We start from the raw sequence: 27,510 nt of genomic DNA, 5'->3' as shown, positions 1-27,510 counted from the left end.
ACACACAACACCAGCAGGTTAGGGCTAGAACTCAGTGCGTTGTGGCTGATTTAGTTCATCAAAAGATAGTTCTGTTTCCCACTGACCAATCAATTGCTTGAAGAATCTGAGTTTCAGTTGACAAGGCACGGCTAAATTCCATTGTGCCACTTTCTGCTGTGGCCACCCTTTACTTTCCTGGTGATAAAGCTATCATGATCCTGACGTAACAGCGGTGGGATTGATGGCAAAACAGCCGATCACACACTGCCTACTTTAACTCTAAACTACTCTATTAGGTTGAGCGAGTTTGCAAACAAACTTGCACAGAACAGAAAAATTGATAGGGCAAGAATATGACAGAAAGGGATTACGCTTGTGTGCTTATTTGGATGTGTGGATAATGGCACAGATGCAAATAAATATGCTAACAGAAGAGAGGGTTTTACTTTCGCTCACGTCTAATTATTCTTTGCGTTATGATTCCTCTGTCATGCGCTCGCAAAGATTCTATGTCTGTGCTCATGTCCTATCTCATGCTCAGAGATGTGACACAAATATAATGCCTAAGTAACACAAAGGCACACTATTCTGGGATTACAGGAGTCAATATTTAATAGTTTATTTCTTGTGTGTTAAGTGAGTTACATCCTAGCAGCACTTCCAACTGAACACACTGTGTGAGAATGACTGTGTGACTAAACGCATGCCTCTGTTTATCGTGTGTGTGTGAGAGAGATATGCCTCCCCCTCTTTACACCTGCAGTATGTTGTAACCACAGGAAGAACATGGTCTCGGGGTCAGAGTGGGTGTAAAGGTTAAAGTTCACAGTGCGGGTCCATGTGTGATGCGTGCTGTTGCTGTTGTTGTTATTTTGTTGTTGTTGTGTTACTGTCTCCTTCCCCAGGTTGTGTCAGGTCATGCGTTTGTACGTTGGCTCTTGTTGGTCTGTGTTACACTATCCATCTGTCTGTCTGTCTGTTTCTCTATTCTTTTCTTCCTTTGTTTCTGTCTGTGTGTCCGTCCTTTTTCTGTGTGTCTGTATTTCGTGTGTAGCTGTCTTCCCCACCTCCTGCTCCTCCTCTTCCTCCTCCTTTTCCTCTTCTCACCCGGTCTCTTCTCACTCTGGTACTTACAGATAGGGGGCGTCACATTTCCCCCCTGAAAGCACTTTGGCACCAAAGTCAGCCAGGGAGGGCTTCTTCCCCGACTGCTTTTGTGTAGAGGGTGCCTGGTATTTCCATACTTTGCTTTATGCGTGGACTTTTTTTAAATTTGGGTTTGCAGACTCTACAATGAAGTTAGGACTTTCTGTCCTATTGAGATCAATCAAACATTATATTATTTGGAACCAAATCCAAACTGAAGTATTTTGCACCAAAATACTAAGTGAGTTTTCACAAAAAAATAAAAATATAAAATAAAGCAAAATAAAGCAATAAATGGGGAACACATTTCAAATGGGTGCCAGAGTGAAAGGGGCTGCTGCTGCGCACCGGCTGGCTCATTGCCCGGCCAGGCCAGTGAGAGCTGGTAGCTTATTGGTTGGTTGGTCGGTTTCCTCTGTCCTCTTCTCTGGAACTGAGCTCAGGTCAGTTTTTACAGCTCAGCCGGCAGAGAGCACTGTTTGGTTTTACAGCAGACTTGGCTCCAACCATTCGTGCTCAGGCCGATTGGATCTCTCAGAGAACAAATTTGTAAACACTGAGTTCCCATTGCACTTTTTACAATGAAAATGTGTTTTGTAGCGGAGCCGTGTGTGTGACTCTCTGACGGGCTGGACTGGAACACTGACTGCTGTAGTGCTTTTTGCATTTCAAGTACAAAAAACATACAAGATCTAGCAGGTTATTTGACATACCAGCAAGTAGATCAGCAGGGAGAAAGAAAGACAGACAAAGCTCTAATCCTAAAAGGCATACAACACACACACACACACACACACACACACACACACACACACACACACACACACACACACACACACATACATTCAGGTGAGTATTATGTAGAACAACTTTGAATAGCATAGTGGTGGCACTGTTTGCTGTGCTGTGATGGCCTCTGCGCTTCAAATGCACTGGAACTACTACCTTTGGGGAACAAAACCATTAATGCTTTATTTATCTTAAGTTATCTCCACATTGCGACTGGTCAAGTTTCTTGGCGAGATAAATCAAGCACGCCTTGAGGATTCGTTTCAAAATGGTCGCCAAGCTTTTGCTTTAAAAGTGCCGCCAGGGCTCTCTTCCAAACCCTCCACGACACTCCTCTTTCCTTCCTCCCTTCCTCTCGCTGACATTATCACAGACCGTGCTGAACTTGGATGGGATTAATAACAGATCTTGATGTCACTGCTGTCACTGTAACCCAACTCTATCAGGTCTATGGTTGCGGTGGGCGGGAAGAATGAAAGACTTGAGCATTTTGGAGGCATTCTGAAAGGACAGCATCGCACTGTAACCCTACTTTTCCCTTCCGTGCAACTGTTTTGCTCCTCATCTGCTGCTTATACGCCTTGCTCTCGTTCCTTTGTATGAGCAAGCAGTAGGGCAGAGGCGTAAGCTACTACTTCTGGTTCAAAAAGACTGAAATAGCACTATAACAAAAAACCCTATTTATGCAAAACACAGCATCCACCTTTGCTTCGCCCCTGCCAGCGGGATTCCTGTAGTTTGTAGCTAGGTCATGGTTTATGAAATGCAATGATTTGACCTCTTGGTGATCTTGGCTCAAAGGCACAAGTCACTGGATGTCAAACAATTAGGAGCACTTTTATCTATTTATCGATCTATCGATCTATCGATCGATCTGTCTATCTATCTATCTATCTATCTATCTATCTATCTATCTATCTATCTATCTATCTATCTATCCATCTATCCATCTATCTATCTATCCATCTATCTATCTATCTATCTATCTATCTTAGTGCTGGAAATGTGCCGATGTGTTTTAAATTATGTTTCACCTCATTGATATAGTTGGTTAAGTTTGCTATTTTTGTTTGTGTGTCATGTTCATTTTTTCAGTCCTAATCATTCTATCTTACTTTCCCCATCGTTTGATCATTACCCCACTATCCCCCCACACTCTCTTTCTCTTCTCGCTCTCTCACTTTCCCCTTATCTCCCTGCTGTTGCTACGGAAACAGTGGTCAGGGGAATTCTGGAGACTTGGTGCAGCAACGCATTTTGGGTCAAGGCTTGGCATTTGATTGCATTATTGATTCATATTGATACAGAGGGCTGCATTTGACTAGCCATGCAGTGAAGCCAAGGGTAACAAATTGAAACCTTTTGTGAGGTAAATTATGCCAATGTACAACCTACAAGGATACAATCTAAACCAAAAAAGGACAGAAACAACACTTTATGGGTATACAGTTAATATGTGATTACTCATACTTGGAAATCCAGCCTATAAGCATAATAACTGTAGGTAATATATGTGACGTTGTGTAATAAAGTGCCCACATAAAAACTTAAAACAGGCATCTCAACTGATACATAAAGATAGGCAAGCTTTTTTTTGCTTGTGATTGGGCAGTATGAATCTAAATGTAGTATTATGCAGAAAAGTAACTTTTGCACCAACTTGGACAAACTTACTCTGCTGTCACACCATTAGGACAAAGTTTATGGAAAGTTTGCTGCAAGCGTACACACATGAACACTTCTGGGGTCTCCCGGAGAGGAACTGTCCACTGGGGAGGTCCATCAAGAACTATAAACCTTTAAGGACTTTTTCTTTCTGTTTGCATTCGCATCACCTCCAGGAATGCATGAAGTAAGCCAGGCGGTCTCCCCACCTCACTCTTAGTAGACTACTTTTCCGAGAGGAGAGCAGACGGGTGGACGTCTGGCTAGTTAGCTAGAGAGTATGTCAATCTTTGGAGCTGCCATCCACTCTCCTCACAGTGAAGTACTGTAGTCTACTAGTGGAGGGGAGCGAGGTGGAGGAGCCAGTGCTAGCAGTGGCAACCTGCTGTTCGGCACATTTACTGTTACCAGTAAAGTATGAAAGTATGGGATAATTAGCACCCTAACTAGTGGACTGTTGGTTTGTTTAATTGTTGCAGAGCTCCAGGAACAGCCCCCTATCCAGTGCTGGGACCCATGGTGGAAAATCATCGCTAGGGTTCTCTCAATCTAAACATGGCGCTATCATGAAGTAGCGTGCATGGGCTCATGGGAGTTGAAGTTTTTATTGCAGATGAAAATCTCAGGCAGAAATATTGTTTAAGGACGAGTTCATGTATTAAAGTTGAATTCACATTACGTTTAATAATGAATAAGTGAAATTTCTGCAATGTTTTCCCTCTGTTGATAACCAGTGCAGCATGAAACATGAGGGAATTAGCAAGCTAGCTAGTTTAAAGTAAATGCTTCATCCATACACTCACAGCGGTGAAATCACATTGCTTAAACCAGATGAGAGACAGATGACATCTGTTCAGCTCATTTTCTGTAATCGGAGTAGCATGAAAGCATTTTGGAACTAGCAAGCTAGCTAGCTAGCTGTTCATCTATGGGCCAGCCGTCTGCTCTCATCCTGGCAAAAGTCTACTAGTGTTGGGGAGAGATGGAGGGAAAGCTAGTGCTAGCTAGCTAATTTGCTCAACATTACCAATAGATGAGTTGACAACCCATACTGTCTATACGGCCCCACAAAGCCTAATTGCATTAACTACGAAAAAAGAAGGTAAAAAAAATTCTTTATGGTTTGTTTATTGTCCCAACAAATTAATATTTGGCACACTGATGATGGATTCTGGTTTACTAGCTTGCCATTTAATAATTATTATCCAAATCAATCCTCACCTCCATACTTTCAGGCCCAAAACTGTGGTACACACAAATCATGGTATTAGTGATTTTGTAGTTACTACACTTAGGCTTTGTAGGGCAGTATATACTGCAGCAACGTTGTGTGGCGAATTCTGTTATCGCTGGTCAAAACAATCCTAATAATTACTAACTGAGTGTTGAACATTGTTGTTAAGTGATAATGTTAGGCTATGTTGTATCAAGTCACTGTATAAGTAGACTTATTAGCCACACAACCTCCACCAGTGACACCAAGGTTGAGTTTGCACCCCATCATAGACCTGAATTAAATATCCTATTAAGTCTTCAGATATGGTCCCACTGATGACCGTCGACACTTTATTGTCCTGCTGTTCCAGGACAGAATCCCACCACACGTCTTTCTGTGACTCTGCAACTTGTTAAGGTTTCTCGCTGTCTCAGTACAAAATAGGATAAATGATCAGAGAGGGTGCCCTGCCTGCTAGAATGCAAAGAGGAGACTGCCTGCTCTCTTTCAGAAAAGAAAAAAAAAACCTGCAGAGAGGTAGCTCTAGAGTGAACGTTGGTGCAGTGCCGCGAGTGCCTCCAAAGGCCAAGACTGCACATTGCACCCTTCTCCTGACTGCATTCCTTTCCGAAGGCAGCAGACACACTGCATTACGATACTGTACACGTCTATCTCTCCTGTCATTGGGAAACCTAATCAGTGAGTGGGTGGAGGTCGAATAGAAGAATGAAATGTTGCATTAATCACTCCGTTGCTTTGTATTTCATGCTCTCTCTGACTGCCGTCCTGTCTCCCCTTGTTTTTTTCCCTCATAATTCTCTTTCTCTCCGTCTGTTTCTCCCTCCTCCTCCTTGTTCTCAGTAGGAAAAGTATTGATTCTTTTCATTGACAGACATATACCATCGGTCTCTCTCTTGAGTCTTATTTAGAGGCTCACTGATGTAGGGAGATATGCTGCGCCATAACAGAGCGGAGACCCTTCCTACCCCCTCTTCACTCCCTCTCCCTTGATTTCTACCACCGACATGCAATTTCATACCACCGCAAATAAACTCTCCTTTCACCAGATCTCTTTCTGTTTATCTGTCATTCATACGGCCTTTTTTTTCTCTCACTTTCCTTTTCTCTAACCAGTGATCGATGGCCTTTAGGCTAGTGTTTAATCATTATTGGTGGTCAGAATCCCCTGAGGCCTATTGGATTGCACTCACATTATTTTATTTCCCGAGTGCTAATAAAGGAGTTGATCCACAATAGTACCAGGAGGCGAGTAATGTTCACCAAGGAAAGTGTAAACTTATCGATGATATTGACCATGGTTACAGAGCGGAAATTGTGGATTAATAAACATGTAAGTGAGAATCTGCATTAGTCAGTGGTAGCCAGAGAATTGTCCTTGGGAATATTGTGACTGTATTCCTCACTTTAAATGAGCGGCGTTAGTGTTCAGGGTAAGTGATCGGTAAAGGTTAACTCATAGCTCAGGGTTTATTTATACTCAAACACAATGTTAAAATCATTTAAATTCTTAGCTCTTTGTTTAGAATACAGCCCTTCCTCCACTTATCACCACTCACTGCATTTGTATTGTATACATTGCTTACTGTAATCATACAGTAGTAATCTATAACAAATCTATTCAGCAATCCGTGTAATGATGTAAGAATACGTATTTCTATGGTGGCTGAGAGAGCTCAGCACTCATAGCACACACAAGAAACCACATACACACAACCTGTTCTCATCCTCATTCTCAATTCGTCACATACGGCTGTCTTATCAAGTGTCACGTGTCAACGCGCTGGGTAGCCCTGCGTGTCAAACTGTTACATTATAATATGATTGCAGGTTAAGATATGGGGAACATATGGTCAAAACAAAAATTACATTTGACGCACAGAACACACGGGACACGGACAGAAACAAAATCCGGGGTCTCTCGGGCAAAAGTCCTGTGTTTGTTTGACCCGTCCACATTGACCTCCTCCCTACGCAGACTTTGTCACCTTTACTTATGAAGCTCTTGTTCCGAGCATCTCTTCTTGCTTCTGTTTGGTTTGGAGTTACCGACGCTCACTCATTTTGTTTGTTGAGTGACGTGACAAAACGGCGGTATCTGACGTCCTCGGAATAAGAATGGGCTGGCCACACAGTGAATCGTGAATGGGTCGTAAGCTAGTTAGCCGGATATGCTAACGATTTCAGCTCATGTTAAGGGCAGATAAGCACTCTAAGCCATTTTGCACACACTTTCACCTGTGTTTTTGGTTTCGGAGAGGTTTAAAGACACCACCCTCGAAACGTTTAAGTGCCAAGTAGGCTATCGCTCTGCTACAGCCCCCGACGCTTCAACATGAGGAGGAATTTAAAGCCTGACAGACCATTGTGCCTTTAGTTATGGTGTGTGGGCGAGGGGTTTTTAAAAATATTTTATATGTTTAAATATCATATTTTATTATTTTTATTATTATTATATTGGCGTTGTCAGAGTGATGAAAATGTTTTCTTCACGTGCTTGTGTTGTGTGTGTTTGGTTTCAGAGTTGTGCGTGTTGAGCTCTCTCGTCCTCTCATTGATGTTTTCCTTTCAGTGAAATATCGCCATAGAACTCACTCATTTTTGTTTCTTCGGGTGCACATTCATTATATGTTCATTCATACAAGCGTGGTATTATCTGTTCAGGTTCACCACCTGTATCATCCTTATAAAAGTTCTGCACGTGTATCTCTCTCTGCATGGTTTATGTATTCACCTGTGTTTTAATACTGTTATCTTTAATGTGTGTCTCTATGACATGGCAGTGAGACTCTATGTCTACTTTATTTTATTTTCTAAGTTGTACTCCTGTGTGTGTGTGTGTGTGTCTTTCCTCTGTGTCTCTTTGTCCTCTTCTCTCAGCTGTGAATTTGCTTTGTCATGTGTCACATACATACATGTTAAATGTATGTATGTACTTTTTAACCCTAAGGTTCGGTCTGTTTGCAATGTCATATTGCATTTTTATATGTGTGTATTTGATGCAAATATTATTTTGACAATCTTAAATCCACATGTGGTTACGATGATAAAATGGTGCATATTTGTGTGCACCCATGTTTTGTTTAATAAGCACAACAGCTTTTTTTTTAACGATACACATTAAAAGCTAAACGTAATGAGCATTTTGCTGTGAACTGAAACACATGTTGATAGATAGATACTGCATGCAGATTGTTGATGGGATAATATTTGCCCTGGTTGTTCACTTCTTTGTATCCCTCCTTGTCCCCAAGCGTTTCCCTTTCCCTTCCTTCCTCCTGCTCTCCCCTTTCCCACCTTCTTCCTTCTGCACTCCTCCTTCCACCACCACCCGTTCAACAGTCTCCACTTCCACATGTTTCCCTGGAGGAATCCCCAATTTTTATCTCCACCAATTTGAGGAGATACAGTATATCGACTATAATACACTTGAGGTGATGCATAGTGTTGTTTCTACCAGCTGGTCTCCAGATAGTCTGACTTAGTACTAAATTTAAAACTCTGGTGATTGTTACTGTCAACAAATCCCAAACCAACAATGAACTGATCCTATTAAGAAGTGCTGTGTGTCTGAAGCCTGATATCTCTTCTCTCTCTGTGCCATAGAGCTCCATTATTGTAAAAACACATCATTGTGTCACACTGTTGCACTGGGTGACTGACATGCTCCTTCATTAGCATGAACACACACTGTTTATTTTCACTCAAGAAGAAGAAGAATTACTTCATTTATCCCTCTTTACTCTTATTATTAATCATGTTACACACACAGGCCCGAAATACACACACGCACAAACAGGACCTATATACATGCAATTAAGGAGAGATGTTAGAGCGAGGGGGCTGCCAGTGACCAGCGCCCCGAGCAGTTGGGGGTTCGGTGCCTTGCTCAAAGCACCTCGGCAGTGCCCAGGAGATGAACTGGCACCTCTCCAGCCACCAGTCCACGCTCCATACATGGTCCACACAGGGACTTTAACCAGCGACCCTACGGTTCTCAGCCAAGTCACCTATGGACTGAGCTACTGCCGCTCCAATCCCACACACACTGTCCTGCTGCCATAAATACTCACTGGAGTATCAAACGTGGATTAATGAATTAACGGATTTATGTGGATTAATCAGACTGAAATTAGCCCCGAACAAAGTTGCTATTTCTTCTTGTTTGTTTGAAAAAAAAGGGTTCTGAGCAAAATGCACTTAATGCGCTCTCAATGAAATGTTAACATGCTGATGTTTAGAGGGTCAGTATCTTAGGCTACATCCACACAAATACGTTTTACCTTTAAAATCTATAACTTTTGCTACATTTAGGCCTCGCGTCCACACTACTTCGGTGTTTCCAAGCACTTAAAATGGACATGCTGTTGAGCGTGTTTTAGATTGAAAACTACAGGGTTGCATTTTAGTTTGTAAACAAAGACTTTTGGAAACCATGACACACATTTGCTTCCTGATTGGGTCTTATCAGTTGTCAGTCAGTCTCATCAGGCCTAGTTCCATTACCTAGCTCCTGAATGTGTCGCCTTTTTTGCTTTGCAGCAACTTCTAAAAAATCTATCCTTTCAACTTCCCGTTACCACCTTATACTCCTGTTAATTTCAGTTTACAGTTCGACTTCCAAGCGAATAAATCTCAGGTCGTACACTCCACTATTGCAGAGTCAGATAATCGGCTTCCTGTTTACACCGGCGCACGTGAATTGTCACTATATTTGCTTTTACAGGCATGTTAATATGGACAGAGATTATTTCTGACAAGGACCTAAAGCGACGCTTGTGTGGACGGCGATCGTAGTGCGGATGTAGCCTTAGTTCACAGGCTGGGGCTGAGAGCCACAGACACATTTACTCATTGTTGGTTTTGGTGTTACAGTGTTATTTATTGACAGTTATTGGCTGTAAAAGAATACAGATAAACACCAGCGTCATCCTTTAAAAAAATAAAGTGTCAAATAAAGTTATTACAGTAGATCTGAAATTACTGATGCGAACATGAAAGAGATAGAATATGGTTAGATATGTCGATTAAGCAATTATTATTATTTACTTCCTTCCTCTGCAGAGACACGGCAGAAAGAAATGACAGTAGTTTCCTGAGTCAAGTCAAGGCTTTATTATCTTCACAGAGTACGACACCCTCTGTCCTTAGACCCTTAAAGCCTCTTGTGTCGTAAAGATACAATGAGCTCATTCACTCTCCCCTCTGTTCTTCCCTCCTTTACCCATCAGCCCTAATTCCTCCCTCCTTCCCCTTTCTCTCCTCCCTCATGTCTCTACATCCCATTCTAACACTGGTGTATCCATCCCATCCTCAGGCTATCCTCCCCAGTCTCTCCCCCTGCGTTGTGTTACTAAAGTCTGACTGAGTGGAGGTATGTACGACAAGTCGCCATCACAGCACAGCCGATAGATAAGCTGCTTACTGCGAGCGCTCGCTCAGCTTCTTGCTACAGGAATCCAACTTTTTTTTAAAACATAGAACTGAAATAATCAGAAATAATCTCACTGGTTGACTTAATCAAGCTATCTGAGTTTAATAGCTATAGGCTTAGTTTCAAAAATGAGTAAAAAAAAAAAACTGGCAGTATCAATCGCACTAAGTAGGTTCTCTTTTATTGCTTTTCTCACTGACTTTAATATTGATTTATTTTTATTCTCCTCAAGCCAGTGAGTCTTAAATAGGCACACAACAAGATCAGCTTACGTGCCATGAGAATTACTACTCAGCAGTTGTTTAATGTCCTCCTGGGTTTAAAGATAGCCTTTGTTACAAACCGGGGGTGTGCAGTTTGAACCACTAAGGCTCTGGTGAAATATTTTATGAAATTGCATTATGGGAATTGTAGGATCTAGCATTATAGGAGCTTGACCTATATACACCTCGCAATTTGTCAAATGAAGCGCTCCTTTTACTCAACCAGTGACGATATTTCTGCTTTCTAAATATTCAAGTCTGAACACTCAACCCACTCCACTCAAGCTGTACACATGTGTCTGTGTATATCCTACTGAAATTCATACTCAGTAATACCGCCGGCTTAAAACAGGCGTTTCTTCAGTGCGAAACCTCCACCACCTGATCACTGGAGCTAACAGCTAATTATGCACTCCGAGCTAACGGGGGGGTTGCTGTCTCAGGATAATGTCCCACTCATGTGATTCATCCAGTTTAAAGCACCAAAATAACTCCCGTGTTGATGTCCTTATAAGCTCTGTCACTCTGGTCGGTTCTCTACAACCACACGTGCACACAGAACTTACTGATGACGTTGCACGGCAACCCGTCTATAAACAGAAGATTTCTCACTGTGGCATCACCAATTCTACAATAACTTCCAGAAAATAGTTTTAGGGGGCCAAGCAATATATTTAACTTACCTTCCAATCCTCTGCTTTAATATTATTATCATTATTATTATTAAAAATGTCCACCACATTCCTTTTTCACTTACTAAACACTTAGCAAGGGAAGAGCTAGTGCAACGGACAAATTGCAATGTACTGAATAAGTTATCACATTATTATAACACAGTTCAAAATAATGTGTTGCTCTAGTGCGGTAAATTATTAACGCCTTCGGTCAATAGGGACATTCCATCAATTGAGGCAGCAGAACAATACAAGATGAACTGGCTTCAGAGGGCATACGTCAGGCACCATGCACAGATCATAGCTGAAGCGGCCTCATGCTGCATCTGCTGCAGAGCAAACTGCAGAGAGCCACTCATTACTGATGCTAAGCACCTTCCAGCTCCACTTTGTTCAGTGAGAGCCACACAGTCCCTGCATGTGAATCTTTAAGTGCTGATCAACAATATGTATTGCCTTTGTTTATCTATTTGTAGTAAGTGTTGACCATGCAGATCTGTGCTCGTATTCAGAATCATATCACAAGATCTCTGATGATAGAAGTCCTGATCAGGGATTACAGATCACTATAAATTGGCACTGTATGTAAAAAACTGTAAGATATTGATCACATTCAATCTAATGCTGCTGCTGCTCTGTAAGTGTTTATTTGTGTGTGTGTGTGCGTGTGTGTGCGCGCGTGTGTGTGTGTGTGTGTCCCAATCAGCTAAGAGCCGCAGTGCTGCTGATTTATTCCTGTGGTTACAGGACTTGACGTTGCAAACACAGCTATTTAAACAGAGCCGAACGTGTGCCGTAACACAGTAAACATGCAAAAATACACATACGCAGTTATATGAAGCTGTTATGTACACAAAGGCATTGGACATTCATCTCAGAGTGATATCCTGGAATCATAACGCATGCATGTGCGGTACCATACTTAAGTATATACTGAGACCATGGCCGGACACTGTGCCAGTAAAATGGCCAGTGCCTGTTTTCAAAATGATCAACAACAAACAATTTTCAGTACTGCTTTTGTGTGTTCTTAAATGAACCGGAGCAGGTGCTTTGGAGGACGAAAACAACACAGTTGAAACCCCCCCCCGAAAATGTTGTTGCCCACTGTCCTTCAAAAATGATTAACATTTTCTGGGGGGGACTTGTATGTGTGCCATTCTGATTTCGTCAAGGGAACTGAAGCAGGGGCTCTAGGGATTCAAATGACTGCTCCAAGAAATACATTTTAACATCGTTGGTTTCATAGCAGCTAACTCGGTCATTTTGACTTCATAGAATGAGCGTAGCTAGTAGGTTCCGAGGGCCGTTATCATTTATTCACATGGTAACAGTCACCGGTCATGACCCCCTTGGCGTCGTCTTTTAGTGCTCTCGGTTTGGGCGTCAAACTACTTGGTTATGTTTACGGAAAAGATCGTGGTTTGGGTTAAAATAATTACGAAAGTTATCTGTGTGTGGCCACTTTTCCCTCAAAATTAGAAGCAAATACATAACAAATATTGTGAATTTCAAAAGTTTAGTTCACCCTTTTTTTGATACTCCACCCAAAAAACTCTTCGACCTTAAACTGGCTGTTTAAACTTGACCCACGGCTGAGTTTGCCTCTGTGCCGGTCTTCAGATCAGGGCCTCACTTCCTCTTTATGCAACTTCCAACTTAAGTTTCTGCAGAATCGAAACTGATCTCGGTCTCACCTCACAAGGACACATCCTTCCTGAGAAGTGTTGATGAGTAATTCAAAACTCTGATGTATCACGTGTCCATGGGCTATGTAGGTATCGATTTGTAGTTGTTTATTGTTGTAGCCATTGTGATGAGGGTGCAAGGTAAGGATGCCCTTTAGTACTTCACTGTCAGCTCTTCCCACAACTTGTCCAAGGACAACATAAGTTTTTACACGTGGGTGCCAGCTCCAACACCACCACACTAAATGTCAGGTGTTTGGTAGAATGCTGAAATGAATGAAGCTTCAATTTCTTGACAATATTCAACAACAAACAGGGAAATCCATCATGGTGGAGGTAAACCATAGCCTTAACAGACTTAACTGTAATGCGGTGCTCAAGGTAGGCTACTCTTGGCATGGCCGGCGACAGGATTTTTTCTCTCCTTGTGCCACTTCCTGCTACTTCAACCTGACCGTCAAAAAGGGTAGATGTCAGCTCGTACCTACTGAGCGACAGCACAGGCATACTGCGCATGCGGTTATTTGAAAGCCATAACCTTATTGTCAGGCCCAGGCAGGAATGAGGAATCAGATGCGGAGGTTCGCGGATCAACACTACATTTATTAGCTTGACGACAGGAACGTGGCGCAGAGCAAAAGCCACAAACAAAAAATCACTCCGCACAGGAGGAACAAAAAGAAAGTCGCCAGTAATAAAGTCAAGTACAAAATAAAGTCGCTCCGTCCAGGAGGAATAACAAAAGGCAAAGTGAACAAAATAATTAATTAAACAAGGACGCTCCAACCAGGAGGGAAAAACAATGGATAAACAAGAATTCAAAAACACTACACTTACTTTAACAAAACAAGAAATACTACCACCTGAACGTGGAAACAATAAGCTCGATGGCATGAACAAGACTGTGGGAAAAAACGCTGGATACATTCGACACAAGGTACGAAATAATCTGGCACAGAACAAGGGGGAAGACACGGACTTTATATACATGAAGGAAAGGGGAACCACAGATGGAAACAATCGGGAATCAGGGAAAGACGTCAGACCGGTGACACAAGAGGAAGGGCAAGGTACCTGGAACGAGAGGAGAGTTAACTTTCAAAATAAAACAGGAAATTCACAAGACAAAAACCCAAAGACAGGACAAACCTCACCGCAGCGTGACACTTGAAGAGATGTAACCCTAACCCTGTCTTTTGACCTAACCCTACCCATAACCCGTCATTGCTAACGTTAGCTGGTTGCTAACTTTAGTGTTGACCCTTGCATAGCGTGCCAGATTGGTTCGGTGACTCGTTCAGTGGACGATCTAGCATCCACCATCAAAAAGCCTATAATAGAATACCCATTATCCTCAGCTGTACTTTCTGTTGAGTGCTAATTCGCATGCTAACGCGCTACACGAAGATGGTGAACATGGTATACGTTTTATCTGCTTAGCATGCTGATATTAGCCTTTAGCTTAAAGCACCTCTGTAATGAAACACAGCATCTCAGGCTGTAGACTGTTAAACATTTGAACCAGCTAAATGAAGACAAAAACATACTTGACTGTTGCCCCGGAGAGTCTGTCTGTCTGTCTTTCTGTCTGACTGTTTCCCTGTGAACAGTAGCCTGTTGTCCTGACTGGTAGACTGGCTAAAACACCTGGACTCTTGAGTTGTTCTAGACTTGAGTGTTAACTTGGAGGATTAAGTGTATTTTCATACTGCGCTCAGCTCCAGATGATTTACCCACCTGAGTTGCTCTGAGTTTCCCAAAAATCATTAAACCGACAAGTCTGGCTGTGTTTCATGTTTCTGAACAAAGTGTACCACCACTGATGTGCTTTTGGGAATCCCAGAGCAGGTAGTCCAGTGGATGTACAAGGAGATAAAACTCTTCTGGGATGTATTCAGATCAAAGGGGTGTGTGTACGTCCACTGGACTAGTGCATCCTCCCTCCCCCACACAGTTTCATGTCGGTGCTGCAGAGCGCCACCTCTAGGTGTCTAAGGGATATTGTGGCAACTGATAGCTGATTTTCGTAACCAATATTCCTGTTTTGTCCTGTCTCTGTCTGTCTGTCCATCTGTTTGTCCCTCCGTCCATCTGTCTGTCTGTCTTTTTCTAACTTCCTCCTTTGGTCTGAAATATTTTACTTGGTTTGGGCTGGTTTTGTATTGAGCTATTTATCTCTTTTTTTTTCTACTTTGTTTCATTTACAAATGCTTGTAACTGTAACAAATGGTTTCTATTTGCAATTTCTGATGTGCAATGCTGTCATGACATAAATGAACATATCATCACATATCACTTTCTGTCATTTTAATGCATTTCCATGCAATACCACACATTAAAACTTTTTACCATATCATGAAAAACACTCACGCTGACTGTTTCATTTGCTAATATGAATGACCCTCCATAACTCCGCTCTAACCTTTGCCCTTGTACCTGTGCTTGTCATCTTCATGTAGCCACGGGTTATGAGAAGTCGCGCAGCCTCAATAATATCTCCGGGATGACGGGCGCCCCGCTGCGCCTCACCCCCATCACCAACTCGACCTTTGAGCCCTTCGAGCCGCCTGGCCTCAGGCGATGCCACTCCCCCATTCCCTCCATCTTGTAGCATAGCCGACAGGGAAACACAAACAACAAAATGGCAACAACAGCAACAATTAAATATAAATATATGTTTCTTTTTTTTCTTTGTTTTCTGGGGAACATGCAAAGAAACTAAAGCATCAACATGGAAGGACTGTCTCATGGACGTTTGACTCATCTTAGCTGCTCTTCCATCACCATCACTCACATGTTTTCACTCGATAGGAACAACAAGGAATTAGAGTTCTTCTAGGCACTAGGGTCCTATTTTAAAACCACAGAATAGCTAAACCTTACTGGTTAAGCTGAGATAGACGCTTAAGCAAATGTATTTTAAACTACACTAACACACCTGCCTTACTAACAGGGATAGAGTCTAGATTAGTTTAGACTGATATGATAGTTGAGTTAGGTTACCTTCAGCTTTCCCTGTGCTTCTTCTAGCCTGCATCTCGACATTGCACTTGCACTTCAGTGCTTTAACACTGATACTTAAGAGTAGCTACGAATAAGAGACTTTTCTAATATTAAGCCTCAGAATGCACACGTTCACTCATACACAGACACTAACATATTACTGCAGCGTGCATGTTTTTACTCATGAGAATCTCCAAAATAAGAACATATGCTATACCTTCAAGCAGATTCTAAAAACAAAGAAAAGTCCAAATCATATCTCTGAAAATGAAAAACCCCAAACGGTAGCACCTCTGCACCTTTGAAATAGCCATGTCGGCTGAATCTGTTCGGTTCTTCGTGTTACGTAGAGATGTAGAGATGAACAACCTCTGTTACACATATGTGCAAACTTAGTGAGTTTGTTCTAAGTGTATTAGGTCTTAGAAAGGGAGAGAGGGAGTTCCATCAAATTCTACATCACCTCCATAACCAACTTATGAAAGCAGCGGCATCCCCTCTTCTTATTTCTCCTGCTTCCTCCTCAGACCACAGACTCTGATCAGATCATAAACACTCTGCTAACACTCAGCTCGCAGGGTGGGCTGCAGGAGGACTTAGTGAAACATGATTTTACAGCAGGGGAACAGGTGTCTGTCAGGGTGGGATGCAGGTCATAGGACAGTGGTTCCCAACCTGGAACCCCTGAGGAATTACAAGATAAACCAGCAGTTGAGAGATATTACAAGGATATAAAATGAGGTATTTACGAACATGACACTGTGAGTTTTATATATATATATATATATATATATATATATCTTAATTTGTTTGGATTTTATGCCTATATTATGGTGCATCCGCTCTTCCATGTGAGCTACTGGGCACCCTGAAACTGTGATTTTTTGTTATTTGTAATATACTGCATAATTTCTCCTCTCCAGGCCCCTAAAATCCCTCTTTTAGGGAGGGGAGACTGTGCTGTAAATACTCTGAAAGCGAAATATATTCACATCAACTGCACATAGAGTGGGCCATTATGTGACCAGGCCTGTGTTTCAAAGTGTTTTTGATCCTAATTTAGTCAGAAGCATCATGTTTTTTCATCAGCTCCTAATTTAAGTAGGAGTCCATATTTAAACGGATGAAGCTCTTTAGGATAATGTACATTATCATAGTGGAATTGGACACTATGTGAGCCACCATTGTGCATGTAATTGGGAAAGGAAAATGGGAATTCATTTGCGTTTCCAACCAGTACTGTTTCAGAACTATTAGGAGTTGATTGACCGAGATAAAGAGTTTGCGGAGATTCAGATTTTTTTTTTGAAGTTTTGTGCTAATTTTTCCTTCTTTTTTTTGCATTCCTTGTATTTCCACTCAGATTTTTCAGAAACAGCTGGATGGAAACACACTTTAAGTTACTTTCACTCAGCCTAAATGAGGGGCAGTTTTTTTATTTTAATGTGCCACACGTGCCTGGCTATTACTTAAGATAGGGCCAGGACTTTTGAACTACTGAGATATTTTTTTAGTTGCACACACACACTTCAACCAAGGGAAAAATCAACTGTTTCTATATTTCTATTCAAGTTTTCATTCAGTTGTATTGTGTGAAAAATGTTATTTTCAAGTGTGAAGTTAATAAAGTTTCACAGCCCTCTCCAACCTGCTGTGAATACGATTCTGGTGTCGAAATGCAGAATCCTTATTCAAAAAATTAAAAAAATGAAGTTTCATTATATGGATTCTAGAAAATACACAAGTGTTTATCTTCAGAATGTAATTGCACCTCAATATGCCCAAAATAGCTAGCTATGGCCCTGATTTGAGAAGTTTTTGGTATATTTTTTCACAAGCTGAAAGGTTGGGAATCACTGTCATAGGGGATTATGGGATGCTAGGCGGGCAGAGTTGGTATTGGCCCAGCCGTCACACTACTCAACACTGCAGAGCTGGGCCGCGAAACATATCTTGTAAAACAAATAGACAAAAGCAGTTAATAGAAAATAGAAGAAACTGTAGGTGAACATAAACGAACTTTGACCTCCAGTGTAGGCGTCATGGAAACCACACCATCCCTCCTCACCTGCTCTCCATGCCCTCTCACCTGGTTTCACAGCAAAAGGCTGAGATGCAAAGTCTGAAGAAATGGGTGATGACTTTTCATTTCTTTGTTTTGCTTTCATTTAGTCATTAGCTAAGGTTTAAAGGAACCGTAACACAAAAGTTCATTTAACTTCTTTCCTAGAGTGAGATGAGAAGATTGATACCACTCTGCTGCCTGTGCATTAGGTAGGATGCAGTTAGCCTAGCTTAGCATAAAGACTGGAAGCAGAGAGAGAAACACCTAACCAGGCTCTGTCTGATATGAATAAGTCAAGTCTTTTTAACCGTTGCACAAACAGAAATGTAAAAACAAAAGACAATCTGTGGGTGTATTTTTGAACAGAGCCAGGCTATCTGTTTCCCCCTGCATCCGGTCTTTATGCTAAGCTAGGCTAATCGCATCCTGGAAGGAGATGGACTTTCATCTTCTCACAACATTCACAGAAAGAGAGTAAGTTAGCGTATTTCCAAAATGGTTGAACTGTTCCTTTACGATTGGACTGTGATTGGCCATCTCTTTATCTGAAAACGCTTTGGACATTGCAGCTCAGCTCAGTGTGGTTTCACTCAAGTCTGAGTTCATCTTGCCACCATCACCACCACCACCATCATCATCACCACCACCACCACCACCAACAGCGTTACTACTTGCACTGACTCCAGTGTGACTCAGCAGCCAGTGGCAATATTTTTAGTTTTTGGCTTCTCTTTCTTTCCCTGTTTTTGCCCCTCTTGAACCCCCCAAAACCTCCCCACCCCTTCCCCCCTCTTCTGTCCGTCCACCTCCTTCTTTGTTTTGGCTACGGCTGCTCAGTAGGAGGCACTGTGAACGGCTACTGGAGTGACAGCCCGTGGTAGAAGAAGAGCGGACGACAAGCGCCACAAGGGAAGAAGAGAGAGAACATGACAACAGAGACAGCATACAGACATAGAAATATGCAATGTAGATAAATGAGACAGCGGCGGTTGGATCTGTGTGTTTCTTTTCAGTTATGTTCTATGTGCGGCACACATGCGTGTGCATATCGGTGTATGTGTGCACGTGTGTGTGCCCAGACCTGCATCTACCTCTGTACTCAGATGCACAAAACTTGGGAACATACTTTCTTTTTGCTTCTGGCAGAAATTATTATTTCAGATCAGTTTTGATATTTATTTTGAACATTTTTTTTTCTCCTAAATATAAATGTTGTTTTGTTTGTAATTTAACTGGAACTTTCTGATGTTGCAGAAATGGAATTGATAACAATGTCAGACAGTTTTAGACAGTACTTAGGTGTCTGTTGGTTAAGTTTCATGTGTGTATCACTCACTCTCACCTTCCTTCTCTCCCATCAGAGAGTAACAGAGAGCTTTAAGCTGGCAGGACACCCAGTCTTTTGCTTTGGGATTATATCCCCAAAAGAGAACAAATATCGCTAACTATCACCCAGCGAACATTGACTCTGTTTAGGCAAGACTATCCTTAAAGAAGAAACACTTCATTAAGTATTGTTTCTCTCTTAAGGTTTTGTTTTTCAGAGTTTCTTTGCTCTGACGGATCTCATTCCTGTTACTTTTTAGCGTTCAAGCTGGGAGTGTTGGGAGATGAGAGCAACAAATGAGGAGACTTTGTCTGATCAGCGTATAATTATTCATTTAAAGAATAAGTTCAACATTTTGGGAAAATCACTTTCTGTGCACTTTCTGTTTGGAGCTATAGCCAGAAAGTGATTAGCCTAGCTTGTAAGCCTGTAAGCAGGGGGGAAATAGCTAGCCTGGCTCTGTCCAAATGTCAAAAATGCACCTTATGTCTCATTTTTTTTAACATGAAAAGAACCTAAATGTAAAAATGAGCAACGACACAATGATGGCAAGGCTTCAGGAAGTCCCTACGCCCCCTGTTGCTAGTCACCAACACATACTGTATTAACAGCACATAACTCCTGTGAAACTTTTAAAATGTACAACTATTTGTGCACAGGATAAACAAGAGACTAATATTGTGTTAATCAGTGAGCTTTAGAGGTGTTGGTGTGTAGGTTTTTGGACATTTTAGGCCCAGGCTAGCTGTTTCTTTCTCCAGCTCTGTGCTGCACAGATGTTTATCCATATCTAACTATCTGCAACAAAAGTGAACTAGCATTTTTATCCAAAATGTCGAACTATTCACAAGCTTATGTGACCCTTATTTTATGTCATGCCGTTTTTCCTGTTTCCCGTTGAGTCTTAGGCGTCCCGATTCATGTACACATGAGTGATTCAGAAGTTTGAATCCACTGGACGTTCAGGATTAAATTCCCAGTTAGAAGATCCTTTTAACCCCCAACCCTATTAGACATGCAAACCAGGCACACACACACACTCACACATGGATGTCAACACACACTCCAGTCCCTCGACTGAACCTGTCTGTCGTTTCTCAACATTTCATCCTCTCCTCATCCTCCTCTCCCTTCCCGACGTCACATTTGTTGTGATTGCGTCTGTCACTTTCCCTAAGGCCACGGCTGATTGGTCGCTGTTGTCACGATGATGTACATATGTAAAGTTTGCGTTGTATATGAATCTGCATGGGTTTCCATTGCAAGCAATAAGGATACTGATATGACTAATAATGTGAGAAGGTTTGACAAGATTTTAGTCTCAAGCTTAATGAATGTGTATATAATATTTAGACTACTAAGAGTGTGTATGGATGTGTGTGTCAAGATGCATACATATGCACTAACAAAGCATGCAGGACAAAAAAATGTTCACCTCTTTGAATGCAAGAAGAGGTGGGATGGGCTGACATTATGCATGCCAAAATGCTATGATGCTATTGGTCGGAAGAGACCAAGTTAGGTACTGTAACTGGGTGGGGACGGGAAAGTTTATTTTTGCAGGACGGGGAAGGGTTACGTTTCTAGTAGGTCTTGTATAGCTGCTTTCTTATTGAACTTGAGAGACTTATGATAAGAAAAACATATTAACAATCGTAGCTTATGATTTTTTTCCTTCTTTTTTTGCTTCTCTTTTCACAGAGAACTGTTCTGAAAGCCCCGCGCTTATCAGATATATGCAAAAAGAAGCAGTAACTGTGAACTAATGCTAAAACATGAACACAAAAAACAAAACAAAAAAAACAATCCAGCTTCTTCCATCATTGTCTCGACTCCTCTTTTACAAGAGGAGAGACCATTCTCCTCCCAAGATACGCCCTCACCAAAACGTCCCCGTCACATCGTCTCATTCATCTGTTTCTTCATTACCTGTCTGTGACTTCACTCGTCCAACATCGCGTTTCATTTCCGTCTGCCCTCTTCTCGGCTCCACACTTGCATTTCGACTGCAGTGAGTTCAAAAGAAGGATACCTCTGCAATTGTGAGAACTCAATTATTCAATACAAGCTCCCTCAAAGAAGGAGGATCAGAAAACTGAGCTGCAGGTCGCCTTTGAGCAAACCCCAGTTCTCTACGTTAGTTTGATTTAAACTTGATTGAATGCAAATGTATTTAAGTATACTCACCATGTTAGAATAATGCAGTATTGGGCCAAATATAAAAGGAGGAGATGGCACAGGTTTCTAAAGAGACTACGCTGTGAGCTTAAGGCATAACCATTTCAGTTTGTGCTAACCACTATCTCTAGAAGTGCATTCATGCTGCACCTCACGATCTACATCCAGAGTGTCCAGACTTTCGTGCAGGAGACCATGAGCCTGTGTCCCGTCCCAGACATGCAGTTAACGGCCTTTTTATTCTTAACTATGATCTTTGCAACCCATGACAAAGTGTTTGAGTTGCCTAAGCCTTACCTCTGCCATTATTTGTTATAACATTGATCTTTTCCTAACCTTAACCATAACGTCGTTGCCATTTCTAGTTATTATAGAAGGCAGAATCCAATAAACACAATGGCATTTGATGTAAAAAAAACAAACAAACAGTTGTCATTGGATGTGTCCCAGGATTGCAGGATCAATGTTCTTGACAGGCCCCAAAAGAACTTGCATTGACTTGCCAGTGAGAAACCACACTGTAGAGGCATCCTTCAACATCCAAACTAAGTGAGATTTCTTAAGCTTCTGCCCCTTGTTGCCAACATTTACCTCCTTCCCATCCATTCACAACTCAGGTATCTCTTTCTCAATCTATCCCCCTGTGTTCCTGTTTGCCCATGTTTCCTCAAAGATGTACTGTATGTATGAAAAAGGGAGAGATAAGAAAAAAAGTTTTGTTTCCTCGCTTTTCTGTCCCTGTAAGTGCCATGTGCTCTGTTTTGTAGCTCTTGCTGACCTCCTTCACAAATGCTATTTCGCTTTCCATGTCCAATTGTGCTTCCTGTCTTCTCCTTGTGTCGTTCCTTCGTCTCTCCACCCTCTCCAAATAACTGTGTCCCTCTTCCTGTGAGACTGTGTCTCAACACACCATCCACCCCCACACCCACCCTGAAGTCGCTCACAGCAAAAACCAAAAAGGAATTGAGTAAAATTGGAGCACCTTTGCACCTCAAACAAAAAAAATTTGTCCAACCGCTGGATTTCACCGAGGATGAAGACAGGAACGGACATTTTACTGAATGAAAAAGGCTGCGGTGATACATTGTAGATGGGGAGGGGGTGAAATGTGCTATGAAATGATGTGTTCTGAGTGGATTGTCAGCCGAGCAGCGTCAGAGGGAGGAGATGGAGGAGGAAAAGTTTGGGGAAGACAGAAAAGTGTGGTGATGAGGAGGAGGAAAGAAAGAAAGAAAGAAGCAAAATCGCTTCTCCATGTAAGAATGTGTACCTCACTGTGCACTGCTCCTTGTGTTGTGTTTCCTCACCTGTATGTGGTTCTGTGTTGGTGTGACATTTTGTTTTATGTTCTGTGTGTTTTTCGTGTTGTGTGACGCACTCTGTTTCCTTAACTTTTTCTTTCGTGTAGCCTTTTTCGTGTACCACACCTGGGTCAAACAGCCTTAACAAACACCAGCTACGGCTTGTTTTATCCCACACAGGTGCAGAAGAATTGCAGTTTGCCATTCTGACAAACATACCTAGACTGCACTAGAGTGCAATTAATTAGAAAATGAGCAGACCTGATACAGCAAACCCTGCCGGTCTGACGGTTAAAGTGGGATGAAACAAAAAGCTGAAAGTCGTTATTTGGCCAAGGTCTGGTTTGTACATGTGCAGGACACACCAGCTGAGATGTTCCACTCTCAGCTCTTGGTTCGGATTTCAGCCCAGTCCTGGTTGGCTGCAGTCCTCTGGTTTGAGTTTTGACACCTTTTGATTTGACCAAGTCTGTGACCTTGATGTCTTTTGGTCTCACCGGCTTCTTAATTAGCGTCCAAAGATTTGTTATATCAGAGGACTGAGCAGCCCCCCGAGGACTTCTGCAGATAATATCTGTGTGTGTGGGTTACAGAGACAGAGAGAAACGTTGAAAAGTGTGTGTCATATTCGAGCTCTGTGTTCTTGTACTTGCATGTTGGCTGGGCTGGGCGAGCTTTGTAACGGTGTCTTTTCTTTGCTTCAGTGGTGTGTTTGGCCTATCATTTCCTTGCCTTGGTGTACAGTTTTATATTGCTGAAGTTTCCATTAGTACAAACAAGTATTTCATACTGAGCACCACTGGAAACTAAAGTTCAGGCGAGAAACACTCAGTCTGCCATTGTAGAAGTCTTTCTATTTCTACGTTCTCGCTCCAACCTGAGAGGGTTTTGTTTGGAAAGGTGTGCAGCAATATTAAAGAAAGAAGGGTTTCTACAATGGCTAACACTATAAAGCTCATTAATGACATGGTAGAAACTCCCACAACCTCTTTCCCAACAGCATCTGTACATCAGACAAAATAAAGGAGTTGCATTTACAATACTATGCTTTCTCATTTAGTCGCATAGAATGCAGCTACTAAAAATAAAAAATCTCAACTCAACATCCAGGTATTAGCTTTTTTACTGGGGCTTTTGACCACATCTCACTGTCTTCATCTATTGATGGAGATTGCTCAATAGCCAGGGAGATCTCTCAGTACTCAGTTATTAGCTCAAAGTATTAATAGAGCAGTTTAAAAATACTCTGTTACCTGCATCAGAAAAGTTTACATAAAGTATCAAAAGTATGCATTCTGCAGAAGAATGGCCCACGACTGACATATTACATATTAGATTAGCAGATTGTTAATACTAATTCTGCATGTGTAAGTGTCATTTTATTGTTGTAGCGGGTCAAAGTGGAGCTAGATAGGTAGTTTAGTGCAGGGGGGGTCATCCCCCTTTCTAAAGGGTATAAATCTAAGGGCCCACAAGATAATTAATGATGATTATTAATCATCCTACAGAAATTCATAGACTTTATTTTGAGCTATGAATTCTGACATCTGGTGGAAAGCTCCAGAAAAAGATGCTGAACAGACTGTTTTGTCAAATCAACATACATATAGGGTATTATTCTCTGTTGCATAGAAGGCCAGAATGTGACATGCATAACAACAAACAAGTGATCTTGATCTTGATGCTTTTGGGAAACAGGCCTATATCTAATGTGTTCCACTTTATGGAAATGGAAATCAAAACAACTGGATGAAAGCTGAAATTGTATTGTTCTGTGATGGTGGGTAAAATAATTCTTTGCTCATTTTGTTTCCTTAAATCTTCTGATGTCTGGCTGTAAAATTGGTCTCTGATAGAATCTCAGGTGCCAACACTAATACATCCAGGTTGTGTTGCATTGTTGTTCATAAATCTATCACTGAGCTTGAATGTAAAGTCATCCCTGTTTTTAACTACTAGATTTCAAACTAGTGAGTTACTAAAAAAGGTAGCATCATTAAAGCTAAGGAAATGTCTTAGCTAGTAAAGACTTTAGTGATGTTGTTTCGGAAACATCCGTAGTGCGGTCCAATCAAAAGCAACACCTAAACAGGAAGTCACTGTAGCATCACAAGCTAGCATTACTTCCAAAAGTTACAATTTTAGAGGTGCATATATTATATATTTTGTAAATGTAGGTATTTGTTTCTTAATGTCCACATACACGGAGAAATATGTGTTTCAGAGTTACTAGTCTATTATTCTTAGGTCTAGAGTTTAGAATCAGAGGGAAATATTAGATTGTGCTAATTTAACTGACACCATTTACCTTTTACCTATCATTACTTCTCCTCACTAATGGTTCACATATTTAGCAGGCTAACATTAGCTTTGTCAGTTGGTTCAATTAGCTACACATCAGTCAGTGTGTTTACATGCGCCAAACCCAACCCCAAAATGGCCTTACCCCGGTTTAGGGAATAATCAGGTTATTGAAGTTCCCCTCGTAAACATGAGCAGGGGTTGAATGGGAAAATGACGGAGTAACTCGTCCTCCAGTACAGTAGGTGACGCTCCGCCAACATACAGCTGGACTGAATACAGCTTTTTTACGCTTCACCTTTGTCAAAATCACAAACGGACGACTTTTGGAAAGAATTAGGGCAGAAACTGGTCTTCTTGGTAGTGATGTTATTTGTCGTTGCAAAGTCCTCCCTCAGTTTAAAGGTAACGTTCTATTATTGTTGTTTTTTTCACGTCGTCTTTGGTGCCAAAAGCCAGCGCCGCAGAGTGGGGAGCATGCGCTGACGAGAAACCCGTTAATAATCAGAGAGTGCTCTTTACATGCAGGAATAATCTGGGAACTGAAGAAGTTAATCTAGGTCTGTTAACCGGGGTATGGTGTTTACACGTTTTTTAAGAAACCGGGGTATTCCCTTAACCTGAATATATACGGGTTTTAAACTGCATGTAAATGCACTGACTAACAGAGCAGTTGGTGGGTGTAAATATTTAGTAACAACTAATCGCTATAAGAACTAGTTCAGCAACCAGATTTAATTTAGGTATGTGTACTCTACTAGGCTACGTTTGAATTTATGAACAGCTGATGCAACAGGCTCCAGGACTGCATATCTTAGCAGATATTATTCTTATGGAATCAAAGAAAACATTACTTTACCCGCCAGCATCATTACACTGACTACGTTAAGTGCAAAATGGTCATCGACCTTGATCTGCACCAGACCTGGATGTTACAGGCCTACATTTAAAATCTGAAACAAACTAACCAATTGGAATATCTTTACAAATGATTTGATGACGTTTTAATTAACTTTTTGTTGGTTTTACCACTCACAGGAAAAAAAAAACGTAATTACTTAACTTTCTGAGCAGCCATCGTCAACCTTATGCCATGGTCTGGTGTCTGAGGGTCAAGAGTTATTACTTATTGACTTCAAATCCTCACTAAATCCTCTTTTCTTTTTCCCTTTCAGTGCTGAGTTTCTAACCCTCCTTTCTCTACACCAAGAAGAAAACAATAAACTCTGAAACTGCTGCACCTCCATCTCCCCCAACGGGATCCACTGTATAAAACGGGAGGGAGATCGAGAGAAAGAGAAAAAAAAAGAAGAAGATGAGTGGTCAAAGTCATCACCATCACTGACACTCTGACAGTTCCATCACCTGTGTGACACATTCATATGCAACTTCGCCGTCAATCCCAGTGAAGAAAATGGTTACGATAAGCCATTTTAAGATGGGAGAGAAAACATTTCCCCCTCTTTTAAACAGATTTTCAGAGCAAACCACAGCATGGATGCTCCCAGCGTAGCGGCCAGAGGGCCTATCACACACTTGGATTTGGAAACAATGCAACAAGGATGCCCTCTATTTCAGTTGTGCTGTTGCTTTACTACTTTTATTTCGAGAAGCTGCATACGAAACTGTTAATTTCCAGGATGTTCCATTATTTTGGCGCTCAAAGCACTATGCAAGGTGAGGGGTGGTCCATCGTGATGTCTAACAGCTCTGGCAGAGTCTGATCCAGTTTTGGCGTTGTGCTGCACAAGCCAGGCTTCACTGCACACGCCAGGCTGCACTGCTAATCTTTTGCTGAGCTACAGGACCTCTAACAGCAGGCTGAAATCTACCCATACATATCAGAAAACATCAGCCATATCACATGTATATTTGACATGATCCTGATCCCGTATTTGATATCATTTGAATCTGAGAAGGTTGACATCTTGGGACATCACGTTCAACTCGTCAGTTGATATACTGAGATCTCGGTGAGTGTCAAAGAGCCAGTTTTCATCCACCTTGTGATGGAATGAACCCAAAGACAGACACATGGATGGACGTACCAGTTGGGGCGAACAGAAGCCCTCAATGACAAGAAACGTAACATCTGTTAAAGAAAAGGAGGTGTCACTAAAAACAAAGATGTGACTGACCCTCTTTCTCTCTTTCTCACTCTCTCTTTCCCTCTCGAGTGTTTATGGTATCTTGACCGCACCCCCTCCTTGCATCTCAGCATTGCTGCTGCTCCTCCTCTTTAGCAAAACTGCATGGCATGAATGAAACCAATTAAAACCCGAAGAAAGACAGTCAAAGACACAATGGATGGATTAAAAAATAGGGGGAGAGAGAACGGAGGGAGTCCATGAGAGAGAGATCGTAGATTTCTTTTTTTTCATGCAGCAATGTCAATGCAAAGTCATCGTCAACCAAGCTACTTTTTAACCCCCCAAACTGGCTGCTAATATGTGCAAAACA

The 27,510-nt window shown here is 41.7% G+C and overlaps 1 protein-coding gene across 3 annotated transcripts in view; it reads left to right on the top strand.

Moving 5' to 3' along the window:
• Nucleotides 1-21,036, top strand: part of kcnc3a (potassium voltage-gated channel, Shaw-related subfamily, member 3a) — a gene marked incomplete at both ends in the record, with an annotated part of 75,029 nt that extends 53,993 nt beyond the window's left edge. Inside the window, 2 exons of one of the 3 annotated variants that reach the window (XM_083930789.1) lie at nucleotides 888-908; nucleotides 15,335-15,486. In XM_083930789.1, the coding sequence (XP_083786915.1) occupies nucleotides 888-908; nucleotides 15,335-15,486 (173 nt within the window). Of the gene's footprint in view, nucleotides 1-887; nucleotides 909-15,334; nucleotides 15,487-20,971 lie in introns of those variants that run through there. The other 2 variants (XM_083930791.1, XM_083930790.1) reach the window with 2 other exon arrangements.
• Nucleotides 21,037-27,510: the final 6,474 nt, after the last annotated feature.

This window comes from Echiichthys vipera (genome assembly GCF_963691815.1).
Source record: "Echiichthys vipera genome assembly, chromosome: 17".
NCBI lineage: Eukaryota > Metazoa > Chordata > Actinopteri > Perciformes > Trachinidae > Echiichthys > Echiichthys vipera.
Note: the sequence above shows the minus strand (reverse complement) of the source record. Positions and strands in the feature narration are given on the sequence as shown.